This window comes from Fusarium venenatum (assembly GCF_020744135.1).
Source record: "Fusarium venenatum strain MPI-CAGE-CH-0201 chromosome Unknown EDB82scaffold_1, whole genome shotgun sequence".
Taxonomy (NCBI): Eukaryota; Fungi; Ascomycota; class Sordariomycetes; order Hypocreales; family Nectriaceae; genus Fusarium; species Fusarium venenatum.
Genome location: NW_027072129.1, coordinates 1,814,840 through 1,829,162, shown reverse-complemented (window position 1 = coordinate 1,829,162; position 14,323 = coordinate 1,814,840). Strand labels below are relative to the sequence as shown.

Genomic DNA, 14,323 nt, shown 5'->3' with positions numbered 1-14,323 from the left:
ATGCTTTGACGTCGAGGCACAGACTCCCGGAATTCCTTTTTATGGTGGGGGTGTGAAACCCTTATTGCTAATTTGGTGCCGTCGTGCTACTCCAGGGTCCCAGCATCACAGCTATTCCCGACTGAATGGGTCGCCTCTTGTTCCGGCCGCTCTAGACTGGGGTAGTCGACACACCCAACACCCCCCCGTACCAATCTAATGCCACATCACTCACCAACAAGCGCCTGTTCCACTTACAGTTCTCTTTTGGTAGGGCTTTGTGGCTTTGCCAAGTAGCCCGAGAGCTAGATACCCGTCCCAAGCTGCTGGGTCCCTTTGCTCCTCGTCTCTTTGCTTTGGGCCAGCCAAGCTGCTGCTCTCGTCCTGTCCTTGGCCTTCAATCCTGACCGCATCCACTTCTCGAGCCTTGGTCGCACCAGGTGTCTGGGTCCCTTTCCTTTTCCTTCCTGCCGTATTCTGGGTCTTGCTCCCTTTCTGGTGGTGTTTCCAAAAGTGAGCGGGGATTCTATTCAAGCTTCTTGTCCTTCTCCATTTTCATATCTAGCTTGTATTTTCCCGTCTTCCATTCTAGCTTCTGTTTTACTCTCTACCTCGCTACTACTAAACTATCCTGGATGCCGCTTTAGGCGATCCTGCCAAAGACGTTTAAATCTCCATATTCCCCTCATTGTATTTGCATTCGCAACGACACCACCAACAACATTGCCTTCTTTTATTCCGTCTGTTCAAAACACTACACCCAAGCCCATTTCAACCTGTTATACTCGAATCTTACCATTGTATAACAAACAAATCCTTCTGATCCTAGACTCTTACTTATAATTTACAAAGCCTCTCGAGTTCCTTTCGACTCAAGTCAGTGTGTGGGTCGTTCGCCACCATCGTCGTCTCAGCATTCTCTCTCTGGTCTTAGTTCGACAGGTACCATTACTCGCTCCAGTGTGAGATTGTGTTACTTTATACAATTCCGGCGCAGAACCGCTTCCTGCGGTTGTCTGATGCTTCAGTCTTTTTTGTCGCATCGTCTCCGTTCACGTTTATAACAATCACCGTCTCATGGCTCATACCATTATGAGTAGACAAACTACCCAGTCACATAACAAAGAGAGCATGCCGGCCTCATCGCCTCCCAGCATCAACCACTTTCAATTCACTTTCAACTGTTCAGCTTCCAATTCCGGAGGAAATAGTTTCATCGAGCCAGACGTATGTTACTCTGTTTTCACTGTTTTTTAAGAGGGACTTGCTAACAGTTCACGTAGCCTGATGCACAGAACATGTAAGCTATAGACTTCTATCTGGCGATTCTCGCATCAAATCCAGCTAATAACGACAAAAAGAGACTCAGAGTCTCTGACAGACAGCGTACAGAATTTTCCCGAAGAATTCGGTCGCACCTATCACGCCTACCGGGCTGGTTGTAAGCTCAAGCAACCCATACTTCAGCATCGGTGCACTGACGCTTTACAGCATACGCATTTCCCAACGATGAACTAGAACGCGAACGTCTAGAACTGCAAAATGAGGCCCTGGTGAAGCTGTTCGGCGGACGTCTTTTCTTTGCGCCGCTGTCAGAAAGGGCCCCGCCTATGAATATACTGGATATAGCGACTGGAACCGGCGACTGGGCTATCAAGATGGGAGACTTATTTCCGCATTCAGAAGTTATTGCCACCGACCTTTCACCAATACAGCCTCGAAACGTACCACCGAATGTCAACTTTTTCGTCGAAGACTCGTACGTGCTTTCCACTCCAAACTGCCACTCCCGGTATCATTACTGACTATTCACCTTCTAGCTCCGAACCCTGGGACTACTCGCAACCTTTCGATTACATCCATACACGAGTTACCTCTGGGTGCTGGTCTAACTTTAAGGAGCAGATTGCGGACCAGGCCTTTGAAACTCTGAGACCAGGTGGCTGGTTCGAGTCTCAAGAGTATGATGCTAATGCCATGTGTGATGACGGAACTCTCATCCCAGACGGTCACTTTGCAACATGGTTTCGAGAAATCAACGAAGCTGCGGGATTGATGGGTCGACCAACAAATGTGGCTGCGACTCTTCGTGATTCATACGTCGAGGCGGGCTTTGTTGATGTCCAAGTGCGCATTTTCAAAATGCCCATGAACGGCTGGCCCAAAGATGAGCGTCTTAAAGAGCTTGGTCGAATGTGGGAAAGAAACTTCCTAATGGGGCTCAGTGGTTTCTCTTTTGCCCTCTTCAACCGTGTCTATGAGAGGACACCGGCGCAGATCGAGGTAAGTTCGTAACGGTGCACCCTAGTCCATACCCATAACTCACAGGCTATCTCGCAGGTTTCGCTGGTTGATGTCAGGCGGGAACTTATTGACACCCGAATCCACGCCTATATACCAATACACGTTGTAATCGGACGAAAGCCATTCCCCGGTGAAATATACACCCCAAGGGTGCCGTTCACATGAAGGACAAAGGAATTCGGAATCATACATACCTCCCGCTTGGATGAGATTAGCATGTCAAGGAAGCGGGACTAACCGACAACTGGGGCACATCAAGCTCATCATCGACCCGGCTGAAAGAATGAGATGCGAAGAGTTTCTCAACGGGCATTGGAGTTTGACTTGGCGATTACATACCCATGATACCCAAATAATGTGGAAACGATGCACATGACTAGAATAATATATTGTGTTCGCATTTATATACATGAAACCAGCTGGAAGCCAATCGATAGCTCTGGCTGTTGTGAACAGTTTTGTCGGACATGTTACAATGAACCTCAAGGCTTTCATGCAGCATCAGTGACCAAGACCAGCAAATGTTCACCATTCACTATGGTGTTCGAATGTCGTGCACTCCCTCAGTTTCGTAGAGAAGATGCGGTGGACATGATAGCCAGTCCACTGCTGATCTTACTCGGATCTTCTCACGAGCCACCCCAGTTCCCGGGCTTGTTCATCCTTTAACAACTCCTTGATACCTTGATGGGTCAGAAACGCGTGGTCTTCGTACTCGAAGCCAGGGACCACCGTCTCTGATATTAGAAGGCCATCGGTCTCTGGTCCATCCGTTTCATGACTCGGGTTCGATTCATTGGGTAGCAGATAGCTTGCCTTCCAGATGTCACCTTCGACAATCCATTGTAAGCGCTCCCCTCGCTCAACTGCGTTTCCAACAATAAATGACTCGATACGGCCGTCGGGATGAATGAGAACATAGCGACCCCTTCCACGATGCAGAGTGTGGATGACTCGGCTACGGTTGCGATGAAAGTTCCCCTGTGACTGGCGTGGTGTGAGAAGGTAGAAGATTGTGGTTGAGAGACGTCGTGTATTGATATTATATCCCTCACGAGTACCGCCAGTAAGAGCAACTGTCTGATCTGAAAGTGGTTTGGACGAGTAGGTCGACGGGATGGTCGTAGGGTCTGCGTCCGTCTGGCGGAAGTACCCTCCTTCGATGTGAAGCTCTAGTGAAAGTGCTTCGATAAGAGACTTGGATCGAGGATTCTCGGGCTCGGATGATGGTGAGAATGAGGGTTTTATGGTGCTCAAATCGAGCGTGCTGTCGATAAAGTCACCCATATTGACATTGATCGTCTTGCTACCGGATGAGAAGCCTTTGGAATACCAGCGAGAGAAGAGTTATCTGAGCTTGAAACAGATGAAGATGGTGTGGGATGCTTATATACCCATGGGTGGACGTGTTTAGGAGTGATTGATAAGCGCAGCACTAACATGAACTTACGTATTTGAGGGCGTGCAGTGAATAATACAATGCTCTTGCGAGAGGAGTGATTAAGTGAAGTGTTTGATAAGAATTCTCATGAAACGATACCCTTTTGGTGGTGAAGGGTCTTAGGGTGCTCAAAGAAGCTAGTATTGTGTTTGACAAGCAAGGATAGTGTAAGCTAGAGTCTGACCTCCAGCTTGGCGATAGTCGAATGAAAAGAGGATTAGATGGATGAGGAATTAGATGTGATAAATATTATCCGAGTTTGATTACGACGACTACTATTAGATGATGTAAGATATGCTCTAGGGCGAGCTATCGGCGTTGAAGGTGATCGATCCATCGCTTGGTGGTCAGGTCAGGTCCGCAGGTTCCGAGCCATACAGAATAAAAGAAGAATGAAAATATGATATCGCGTGATGAGCAAGCAGTTCATCCATAGCCAACTATTAGATCTCGTACTGGGAAAACGGCACGTGAAGGAGTCAAGTTGGTGATACTATCACGGAATCAACCGAAAGAACTAGTGGCACAACTCGACGACAAATCATTGCCGAATCGTAAGATATTTCAAAGGTAAAAGAGAAGCAAATAGCCATGTATATCGAGCTTAAGTTAATAGGCTTAATATTTGTCATTGTTGGTTTAATGATAGCTGGTTTCAATAGAGTGGAGGTTGAGTTCGTTGAAGTAGGTAGTCTGTATTGCATGAATACGGGTACGTAGGTACCTATCTATCCAGTGCTGTAGCCTGTAGCCCACTAAGCCTCAGCGGGTAAAACTGTCTCATGGTCCCCTGACAGTTCCCGATAGCGGGGGAGAGGCCCCGAGCATGACGCAAACGATGGAGCTTCAGTTCCATTCTAGCCACAACACCAAAAAGCATCACCAGACATAAGTAACTGCCCAATTGTCGAATTCCTGACCCTGTTTGCTTTTCAGCAGGCCTGCGCAGCAACTTGCTTTCCCCACCAAACATTGCGTCTCAACCGACCCTCTAAATCGACGGAAATCGTTCCGATCACCGACGCAGACAATGTCTGCCCCTCGCCTGTTCCGCCGTCCCGCCATTCTCCTCCTACCGTGCACTGTGACACTCTCTATACCTCGCCAAAGACTCTTCTCGCAATGCCGCTCTCGCCTTCAGCAGAATTCAGGAAGGGATATAGAAGAACGTCTACAAGCTGCGCGACCGCTCGTCTCTCACAATGCTGCGCGCAGGTTCACACAAGCAGGCAGTAGTCGCAATTCACGTATCACGGTCATCGCGACTGTTGTCGCAGCCATTGGCTTTTACTTTTACAACTCTCAGACGGTGCCTGTGACGGGGCGACGACGGTTTAACTTTCTTTCCGATTCTATGGTTGCTCGCGCGCATTCAAAGGCAGCTGCGCAGATCATTGAGCAAGTCAGGGCGCAGGGTGGGCATTTCTTGTCGGATTGGGATCCGAGGACGATTTTGGTCAAGAGGGTTATGAAAAGGCTGATTCCTGTGAGCGGAATGACGGATCTCAATTGGGAGATTTTCGTGATAGCCGATAGTCGTATGCTGCCCTTCATTATGACTAACTATTGACGAAATGCTGACAATTTTGGGATTAGGTACAGCTAATGCTTTTGTTCTTCCTGGTGGTAAGGTGTTTGTGCATAGTGGCATCATCAATGTCTGCCGAAGCGAAGATGCCCTTGCTGCGGTGCTTGGTCATGAGATAGCACACAACACAGCCTCGCATGCTTCAGAACGTCTTTCAGCTGCGTGGGTAGGAAACTTGACAGCGGGCAGTTTATTCTTTCTTGCTGGAGCACTTCCTGGTCTTGCGCTATTTGGACTATGGAATGTTGTAGGGGGATACTACTTGCAAGATCTGCTCTTCTACCTTCCCATGGGACGCAAGCAGGAGAGCGAGGCTGATTACATCGGATTGATGATGATGGCCGAAGCGTGTTATGATCCTAGGGCAGCTCTGGGCTTCTGGCAACGTATGGATGCTCTTCAGCACGCTAGTGGACAAGAGGCGCCAGAGATGCTGAGTACTCACCCCTCTGTAAGTATCCCTCATGATGATGGGAAGATCAATCAAACTGACGGAAGATAGAATGAGAACCGCATCACAAAGATTAGCGAGTGGTTACCACAGGCCATGGAGAAGCGGGAAGAAAGCGATTGCCGAGGAACAGCAGCATTTGCGGATCGTTTCCGTGATGCAATTCGAAGACGATCTACTACCGTCGTGGTATAATGAGATATAGTGGTCACGTATAAAGTAAACCAAACTTCCAGTGAAGATATATAGAACCTAGCTTGGCATCATAAGAACTACGCGTTTTGGGTAGAAGATGACGACGGCGTCATTCGAAAGAGTTTGATTTTGTTTGAGTAAGTATTTTACCAGACTTCATGTGCATAAATGATTTACTAGTTCATATTTTAACTTATAAAAGAATTATTGATATCAATGCCCATTCCTGATGACGCCGAGGTTCTTCTTACAATTACCTTGATTTGATAGGCTTGAGCTCCCCCGCCTAGCGGCTCTCTAGTGGATTTCCCCAGGCTCTCCCCCAGCCCCAAGTCTTCTGTAATAGATAAAAGTGCTGCTCGTGACCGTGAACCGAGGCAAAGTCCCCCCCACTTGCCGGGGAGCGTCTCCGGGAAGAACTCCTTGTTTTCTTTCCCAGCTTTCCTTGTCTCTATCTTTTCAGACTTATCAAACTCATATTTACGATACGCTTTCTTCATCTTCTCTCACAAGTTACTAAACTATATCCTCAAGACCAATCTCATCTACTTCATCATCATGGGCGAGACATACACTACCGCCGAGGTCCAAAAGCACAAGGACGAGGCCAACGGCTTCTGGCTTATTGTTGAGAATGACGTTTACGACGTTACAAGTACGACAATCCTCTAACCCATAGCTAAGAGTTATCTCATATTAATTCATCTGCAGACTTCATCGATGAACACCCCGGCGGCGCCAAGATCCTGAAGCGTTGGTCTGGAAAGAATGCCACAAAGGCTTTCTGGAAGTATCACAATGAGGGCGTCCTGAAGAAGTACGGAAAAGACCTCAAGATTGGTGCTGTTGGCGAGAGTGCCAAGCTATAAGTCCTTCTCTCTGCTGGCCTCTTGGGTTTCATTTGACATCTGAATCGGCTGCAATGCTTTGTTAATTTTGGCTGTATTTATTCTGATTTGTTTGTACGGCATGGCGTATACCATATATTGGATAGGGAAACTTGACAGGTGGATTTGCAATAGATTGGAAGAGCATCTTGACCTGGAGCCAGTGATGGGTGACTCAATACACTTTCTATAGACCGAATCTTGACAAAGAAATATTGTGTTTGTAAACTACAAACAATATGCATTTATCTAAACCTTTTGATGTTCGCATCTTCGTACCAGGTTCTTATCGCAGCGTGGACACCTTCCAAAACGGTACCCTTGGAGATGGACACGATTGTGACAAATCAGCACTATTAAATCCTTCGCTCCCGACTACATCAACTAACGTTAGGACACCGCGATTTGCGGCTTAAGCGGCAATTTCAAGCGGGGAGTTATAAAGGGAAGTCTTAGATTAAATGTCAGTCAGTATTGCCAAGAATACATATAAAAAGGAGAGTTTCAATAACATCGCAACTATCCTCCAAGCAAAAATGAGTGACTTATTCAATCTTGAAGTTCAAAAGGCTCGTCTGTCCCGTCGACAGGGCCCTGAGCCTGGTTCCGCTCCAGCTCCCACTCTACCAAAGGCTTCTGCCATTCAAACAGCTGAAGCCAAACTCCCGCGTCCAGACTCGGAAGGTTATCTTCAAGGCATCTCACAGGAAGACGTTGTGCGCCATATTACTGAGGACATTGCTCCTGCTTGCAACGGCCAAGGCAGCTCATCTCGATACTATGGCTTCGTCACAGGAGGTACTCTGCCTATTGCTGAATGGGCAGACAACGTAGTCACTCGAATGGACCAGAACGTGCAGGTTCATCTGCCAGCGCAGACTATTGCTACGACACTGGAGGATTCGGCGCTTGAGATGCTTGTTTCCCTCCTCAACCTCGGCGATTGGAAGGGTCGGACTTTCACAACCGGAGCTACCGGCAGCAATGTCCTAGGACTTGCATGCGGCCGGGAGGCCATCTTGGAAAAGCGAGGACAAAGCGTCGGCGAAGTTGGCTTGCTTGCGGCATGTCTTTCAGCTGGTGTCAAGGAGCTCCGGATCCTCACAAGTGCAGGCCACAGCTCTTTGTCCAAGGCTGCCAGTATCATCGGTTTCGGTCGGGGTTCCGTAAAGGAACTGAGACTTAGTGAGAGTGAGCCATGGAGGCTAGATCTTGAAGCTTTGGAGAAGGAGCTTCAGAAGAGCGACGTGGCTAGTGTGATTGCCCTGAGTGCTGGCGAAGTCAACACGGGTCGTTATGCCTTGACAGGCGTTGAGGAGATGCGCAAAGTGAGGGAATTGGCGGATAAGTATGGAGCTTGGATCCATGTTGATGGAGGTAAGACTCTTTCAGTTGCTTCTTGATATGGCCAATACTGATATGCTTAGCTTTTGGCATCTTTGCTCGTGTTCTTCCCGAGCATGACGATTACAAGACTCTTCACAAGCGTGTAGAGGGTATTGAGCTGGCGGATAGCATCACTGTTGATGGCCACAAGATTCTCAATGTCGTAAGTACTCCACACCCTTGAACTATCCGCCTTCGGTCTGACATGATATGCAGCCCTACGATTGTGGCATGTTCTTCACTCGATCACCCGCCATTCTCCAGTCCGTCTTCACAAACCCCAACGCAGCATACCTTTCAGGCGGCGCATCCACCATCCCCTCGCCTCTCAACATCGGCCTTGAAAACTCACGCCGATTCCGTGCTCTTCCAGCCTATGCCGTTCTTCTCAGCGAAGGCCGCCCAGGAATGGCAAAACTAATTGGCAACATGATCGCTCTGTCCCGTCAAGTTTCCGCTTTCCTCCGGGATTCAGAACACTACGAGCTACTCCCTAATGATGGAGCTGGCTTGGATGAGATTTTCATGATTGTTTTATTCCGTGCTAAGGATCCCAAATTGAACGAAATCTTGGTGCAGAAAATTAATGAGACGAGACAGATGTATGTGAGCGGCACGAGTTGGAAGGGCGAGAAGGCAGTGCGTGTGGCTATATCCAACTGGATGGTGGATGTGGACAATGACTTCAAGGTGGTGAGTTCTATTTTGACTCACGTGGCTGAGGGTAAAGAGTTCAACATCGAGGATTGTTAGGATAGGGGCGCGAGTGGAAAACGGAGCGCAACATCATTGTAGCCTTTGTAGGCCAGCAGAAATGCGATGCTGCAGAGATTCGAAGTGCTTTATTTAGGCCGACAGGGCCATATCTATGTGTTTGTATTAAGTTGACAAGTCACAGTGTTGTAACAAAGACAAGTTTCCTCTATGTGAAACTTTCAGGGGCCCTTCTCGTTGGATCCAACATGCATATCCGAATCGGATTAGCAATATCTTGCTCGGAAATCTTCGCCCAACATATGATCCTTGACTTGATGCCTTCTGCAGATACCTTCATACTACCAACACATCCAGTGCAAATGCAGTGTAAAAACCAGTGCCGTACGCGGCAGATACCCATGTTGACGGTACCCCATTCTCCTACATCTTATAAGGCGATGATAGACGAGGTCTCCATGTCTCCAGGCATCATCAGGTGGGCTGACAAGTCTGGAATCGCGGCGCAACAGTTAGCCAGACCTTCTCAGTTTATGATCGCCTGACAAATCCGAAAAGCAGTTACGATCGATTTAAAGAATCAAGAGGATCGGATTCTCAAAAATTTGGGACAGGTAGTTGGAACAAAACCCAACTTGAAGGCTGCGGATCGAGTGCGATGAAATAAAATTGGTATTTATGGCTTGGAACTGTGACTTCCAGATCGCACAGCACTGGTTTTCGAACTTGCAAAATGCAAAAACGAAGAGTGGCCGAGGGAGAGAGGTTTTTTTTAGGTTTTTTTTAGGTTTTTTTAGGAGCGGATTTTAGAGAGGTTTGTAGGTTTGTAGGTAGGTACCGCTCGGCCACTCTTCGTTAAAGGTATGACAGCAATTCCGATATATATGTGCCATGCCGGAAAGTGCACTGTCGACGTTTTGAAAAGAGAGCGCGCAACAACCATGGCAATACGTCCCCAGCAGTGCAACAGCAACTCTCTGACATGGACATAAGTTGCCTGATTACTGTTGCATTGCTGGGGCCGTACTGCATTGCACAGCCAGATATTAATGCGTTACATGGGGTTCATCGCGACTGCAAAAAGAGACGGACGATGTTGTCTGGTTCCGAACTTGAAAATGGCAAAAGACTAGGAGCGGTCGAATGGGGAGAGAGGTTTTAGGTTCGGATTGTTTGAGAGTTTTTAGGATATTGGGTAGCGGATCCCACTCGACCACTCCTTATCGAAAGTAAAGAGAGCAAATTCGGTATTTAAGCCCCAGCTGCGAGGGCTATGGTCGGCGCGTATTCGTGGTGAAGAATAAGTGAAGTGACAAAAAATCCAGCGCTCCCGGTAAAAATTCGATCGTCGTCGTCCGCTCCCTATAATCCTCCAACATCCAATTTAACCAAACTTCTTTGAACCACCCTTTGTTGTTGTCCTCTTATCCTTCTTCTTGTTTTCTTCCTTCTTCTTCTTCTGTCCGAGCAACTCGAGATGTCCCGCGCGCTCACTTAGGAGCTTTTCGGTTTGCGCTGTCATGCCGCTTGTGAACTTCCTGTGGACCTTATCGACGTTCTTCTTTGTCTGCTTGGGCTTGTGCACCTTGGATGCTTGGCGCTTAGAGTGTACGATCTTGGCGGGGGCCACCCGGCCAAGGTTTTTGACTGTGCCTTGGGCCATTTTGGCGACGAGTTGTTGATCGTGGATGTGTATGTGGTGGGTGGTGAGGAAAGATTGGAGGAGTGAAGTTTAGGATGGGAAGGGTTGGTGGGGAAAAATAAAAATCAAGGTGAGTTTAGCGGGGCTTTCGTTCACCGAGCCTCCACCACGGTAAGGACCCTGGGATCCTCAAGTGAATGTATGACTGGCCAGGCTTTTGTAGTGTAGAACAGTTAGGTTTAGTGACAAGATGCGAAATAACTTAGCTTTTCATTGCTCCATGCCAAACTAGATCTTGAAGCTGCGATTTCCCGATAAAACCGCTTATATCTCTTGATTACCTGCAAATCAAGCCAAATGGATTGTCTCGTGAATCCAACAGACAGTAAATTATATAAGTTTCTATCAACATGCTATTGAAGCCCTTGGGTGGTATCCTGGGGTTTTCTCAAATTAATTATGTGAACAACTATGGGGAAAGTATGTTTTATTATAAGCTCAAGCTTGACAACACGAGCCACGCCTTACCAGCCATCGCCCCAACCATCATCGTCATCCGCCTCCTTTGGCTTCATATCAATCTTCTTCGCTACGACTGGTTTTGCAGCAGGCTTGGTTATAGGCTTCTTGGCCGCCGAAGACTTTGATAAACCCTTCGGTAAGGGTTTGGCGTTACCTGACTTCTTTTGTGACTGTGCAGCCAACCAGCCCGCAAAATCAGGCTCTCCGTCTTCGAAAGGGGTGGCAGATGCAGTTGTGGCTGCGGGCTGCTTTGAAGACTGCTCAGGAGTACCGAAACTGTCAAAGTCATCGTTCATGTCGCCCCAAGAATCCCCGGCATCATCACCGTCATCTGCAGGCAAGAAAGAATCGGCTACCACGCTTGCTGTATGTGACGAGTTGCGCGATAGGGGTGCTGGGGGCGACTTCACGGCTTGGCGGTGCAGTGACGAGGCAGTGCCAGTCGTTGGCTTCTTGGGCTCGGAGCCAGCTGAAGTAGTTGGCCCTGGTGAAGCAGTACGGGATTCCGACTCTGCATGAATTTCACCTGCAGCCGCAGATATCTTGTTCGTAAAAGAGGAGATTGCCCACCCTGCCCAGCCACCCGCGCTGTTTTCGTTTGGCTGAGGCGTGCCCATTCGCGGGGCCGCACCATCAGCAGTCTGCGGAGGAGGCAGGACTGTGTCAGGCATGGACGAAGCCGCTTTCTTGATCTTCTGAAGATACACCTCCATAGTGCGGACCGCCGAATCACGGATAATTTTCTCCTTGTCAATCAATACAGGAGAGATCACAGGCAAAATTCTGCAAGCCGCATCCTCGTCCGTAAAGTACTCTGCAGTGGCCCCCAAAGCCATCAAGGAGGCATTCCTGGCATGTACGAAGGGATCTCTTAGTGACCTCGTGAAAGCAGCTATAAGAACCTTAGACCGTGATGAAGTACCGAGGTGCTTGGCGATCTTTCCCAAGCAGATAGTTGTGTTGGTACGAATACCAGGCTGCTCGTCATTCGCTGTTCTCGCTAGCTGTTTGAGGAGGTCGCCATTGATTGTGCGGTCAGAGAGTTTTGTGATAATAACAAGCACCGACTTAAGAGTCTGCTCCCTTACTACAGGTGTTACGTCGGTGAAACCGGTAATCTTTAGTTGTCAGCTTTGCTTCTTGAACCAACGACGAAGGACATACTAATTGTGGGAAGATCTTGTCGTTGACGATCTTTTGTGAAAGCTGATCAATCATCAAAGGAAGGCTGTCTAGCAAACACACCCGGATGGCTCGATCAGGGTTTCCAAATAGGCGGATGATGAAGGGCGTTATCTTGGAGTCAAAGTCTTCCTTAGAAAGCTTGGACGCAATCTTTAGAACTACAGAGACAGCTCTAGGACCACCACCACCAAATTCGGCCGACTTCATCAACTCTGGCATTACCTTGAGTTTGAAGAATTCTTCTGGGAAGTCATCACTGATTTCGTCTAGACCTCTATTGAGCACATTAGTAACTGGACTGAATCTTGCATGTCGAGGACGTACGCAAGAAACTCTTCTCGTTCATCTGGTGTCTTGATATCCAGGTTATCGATACCCTCGGTTAATTTGATTAGAGAACTGTCGAAGAAAGATCCGCTTCTATTTCCTTGGTCGAGAAAAGCGCCCACGCTGATTCGAGCCTTGGGGTTGGTGTTACACAGGCGCTTGTAACTGGATTGCATTGAAGGAGGAACATTCTTGGTCTGGCCAGCCTGGTCAGCTGCGATGTACTCTCCGTTGAAAACCTCGAATATCAAGGTTCCAAGGTTGAATGCGTCGACTGCTGTATGAGGATTCTTCTTGATAACGTCCCATCCACCCTTGGCCAACTCAGGGGGAGTATATCTTGCAGCATCGGGGACCAAGCTTCCGTATGTCTGGTATATCGATTAGCCCCAGTATTACACTGCAAATTGGGACAGCTTCTTACGTATATGATGGATTCGTCATCCTTGAGGCTGCTGAAAACGTCGAATCCGCCCAACTTCCACTCGCCACTCTCTGAAGTATAGATCGATCCGACCTTGATGCTTCCGTGAATAGAAGAAGCGTCGTCGTTGATGAATTTTAATGTGCGCTGCGTATAATTAGCACTTGTTTGGTGATTCGGCATATGGGTAGCCATACTGCAACGCTATGAAGACCCCATTTTATCGTCTCAGGGCTGAGACTCTTTCTTCGAACGTCCCATCGTAAGGGCACCACCCGTTCGGTCGCGATATAGATGTATGTTTCCGTCTAGCAAGTATTGTCAGCGCGATGCGCCAAGTATGGTTATGTTCGCGAGTATACCTCAACAGCGTCTAGGACTTTGATTACGCCCGGGTGTCGTAATGTTCGGAGCTTCTTTAGAGCATTCTTGGCTAGGGGGAGTTGGGATCGATTGGTAGTGATATCGAACGAAAAGATGCTGCAGTTCGACCCGTCTTCCTATTCATCAGGTGTCAGTAAGGGTATACCACGTAGTGCGATGCGCTGTTAAGCTTACTCTCTTGGTACCGTTGTACAATGTCCAAATGGACTCGTCGATATCGACCTTGTCGCCAAAATTGTAGGGGAATGGAGGACCTTGTGCGATGGCCGATGCCACAGCAGACTTGAGAAAGTTCATCCCAGGATCGCAAGTATTGAGTAAGGGTATATGGAAGTAGTTGGTTAAGCTTGTTGCAGGTTGACTTATATACAAACAAAAACGCTAGGTGTAGACGATTATATTGGGTGTGAGTCGCAACGTGGTTATTGGCGTTCGACGTCAGGGAGTTAACGTCCCCGCGCTAGCGCCCAATAAGTTTAGGAGCTGTCTGGCTATCTACAGGCGGAACAGCCCGAATGGAGGGGCATTCAGCTTTACCTAATCCTACATTTAGTACATTGAAGATACACAGTCACTCATGTCCATTATAAAGTTTAAACGGTAGTCAATTTAGTAGTAAGTTAGTCAATGCATGCCTAGGATGAAAAAATACCATGATATGGGTAGTAGTTAGTGAGTTGTCTTTTGAAGAAGGGCTCCATATCTACTCATATGCTATATCAACAATACTGGGTATCTAAAGACCCACGTTAATCGGGCTACTACAGTGGTGGCTCCGAGGCGGAATAATTAGTGTTCCAGGCGAGTTACTAAAGATAATTTGCAGTGACCGTGGGGGGGTTCATGCCACTACCAGCACTCAATCCACCATTCACGAGCTTGGACCAGCCGCCT

General features: G+C 48.0%; 7 protein-coding genes across 7 annotated transcripts; 4 read left to right on the top strand and 3 right to left on the bottom strand.

The window, feature by feature from the left end:
* The first annotated feature begins 632 nt into the window (after positions 1 to 632).
* EDB82DRAFT_14105 (S-adenosyl-L-methionine-dependent methyltransferase) lies at positions 633 to 2,673 on the top strand. The gene is made up of 6 exons (XM_065607056.1): positions 633 to 1,206; positions 1,263 to 1,279; positions 1,341 to 1,420; positions 1,471 to 1,738; positions 1,800 to 2,262; positions 2,320 to 2,673. Exons 1-6 carry the CDS (start codon positions 1,057 to 1,059, stop codon positions 2,446 to 2,448), a joined length of 1,107 nt encoding a protein of 368 aa, XP_065465351.1. The 5' UTR covers positions 633 to 1,056; the 3' UTR covers positions 2,449 to 2,673.
* A 13-nt stretch (positions 2,674 to 2,686) lies between these two features.
* On the bottom strand, positions 2,687 to 3,960 carry EDB82DRAFT_14110 (RmlC-like cupin domain-containing protein). The gene is made up of 2 exons (XM_025731852.2): positions 3,734 to 3,960; positions 2,687 to 3,585 (listed from the first exon to the last, which is right to left on the bottom strand). The coding sequence occupies exon 2, from the start codon at positions 3,568 to 3,570 to the stop codon at positions 2,899 to 2,901; it is 672 nt and encodes a 223-aa protein (XP_025590836.1). The 5' UTR covers positions 3,571 to 3,585; positions 3,734 to 3,960; the 3' UTR covers positions 2,687 to 2,898.
* A 455-nt stretch (positions 3,961 to 4,415) lies between these two features.
* Positions 4,416 to 6,175, top strand: EDB82DRAFT_483455 (peptidase family M48-domain-containing protein). The gene is made up of 3 exons (XM_065608213.1): positions 4,416 to 5,262; positions 5,321 to 5,763; positions 5,815 to 6,175. The coding sequence occupies exons 1-3, from the start codon at positions 4,755 to 4,757 to the stop codon at positions 5,956 to 5,958; spliced, it is 1,095 nt and encodes a 364-aa protein (XP_065465350.1). The 5' UTR covers positions 4,416 to 4,754; the 3' UTR covers positions 5,959 to 6,175.
* Positions 6,176 to 6,308: 133 nt separating this feature from the next.
* Positions 6,309 to 7,101, top strand: EDB82DRAFT_483452 (cytochrome b5-like heme/steroid binding domain-containing protein). Its single transcript, XM_065608212.1, has 2 exons — positions 6,309 to 6,613; positions 6,670 to 7,101. Exons 1-2 carry the CDS (start codon positions 6,517 to 6,519, stop codon positions 6,825 to 6,827), a joined length of 255 nt encoding a protein of 84 aa, XP_065465349.1. The 5' UTR covers positions 6,309 to 6,516; the 3' UTR covers positions 6,828 to 7,101.
* Positions 7,090 to 9,053, top strand: EDB82DRAFT_483449 (pyridoxal phosphate-dependent transferase). Its single transcript, XM_025731855.2, has 4 exons — positions 7,090 to 7,312; positions 7,377 to 8,222; positions 8,273 to 8,394; positions 8,448 to 9,053. The coding sequence occupies exons 2-4, from the start codon at positions 7,382 to 7,384 to the stop codon at positions 8,982 to 8,984; spliced, it is 1,500 nt and encodes a 499-aa protein (XP_025590838.1). The 5' UTR covers positions 7,090 to 7,312; positions 7,377 to 7,381; the 3' UTR covers positions 8,985 to 9,053.
* A 1,143-nt stretch (positions 9,054 to 10,196) lies between these two features.
* EDB82DRAFT_531790 (uncharacterized protein) lies at positions 10,197 to 10,771 on the bottom strand (the record flags this gene model as incomplete). The annotated part of the gene is made up of 2 exons (XM_025731856.2): positions 10,335 to 10,771; positions 10,197 to 10,216 (listed from the first exon to the last, which is right to left on the bottom strand). The coding sequence occupies exons 1-2, from the start codon at positions 10,606 to 10,608 to the stop codon at positions 10,197 to 10,199; spliced, it is 294 nt and encodes a 97-aa protein (XP_025590839.2). The 5' UTR covers positions 10,609 to 10,771.
* Positions 10,772 to 10,848: 77 nt separating this feature from the next.
* Positions 10,849 to 13,850, bottom strand: EDB82DRAFT_483446 (armadillo-type protein). Its single transcript, XM_025731857.2, has 7 exons — positions 13,604 to 13,850; positions 13,408 to 13,545; positions 13,243 to 13,353; positions 13,046 to 13,192; positions 12,619 to 12,992; positions 12,274 to 12,568; positions 10,849 to 12,227 (listed from the first exon to the last, which is right to left on the bottom strand). Exons 1-7 carry the CDS (start codon positions 13,724 to 13,726, stop codon positions 11,112 to 11,114), a joined length of 2,304 nt encoding a protein of 767 aa, XP_025590840.1. The 5' UTR covers positions 13,727 to 13,850; the 3' UTR covers positions 10,849 to 11,111.
* Positions 13,851 to 14,323: the final 473 nt, after the last annotated feature.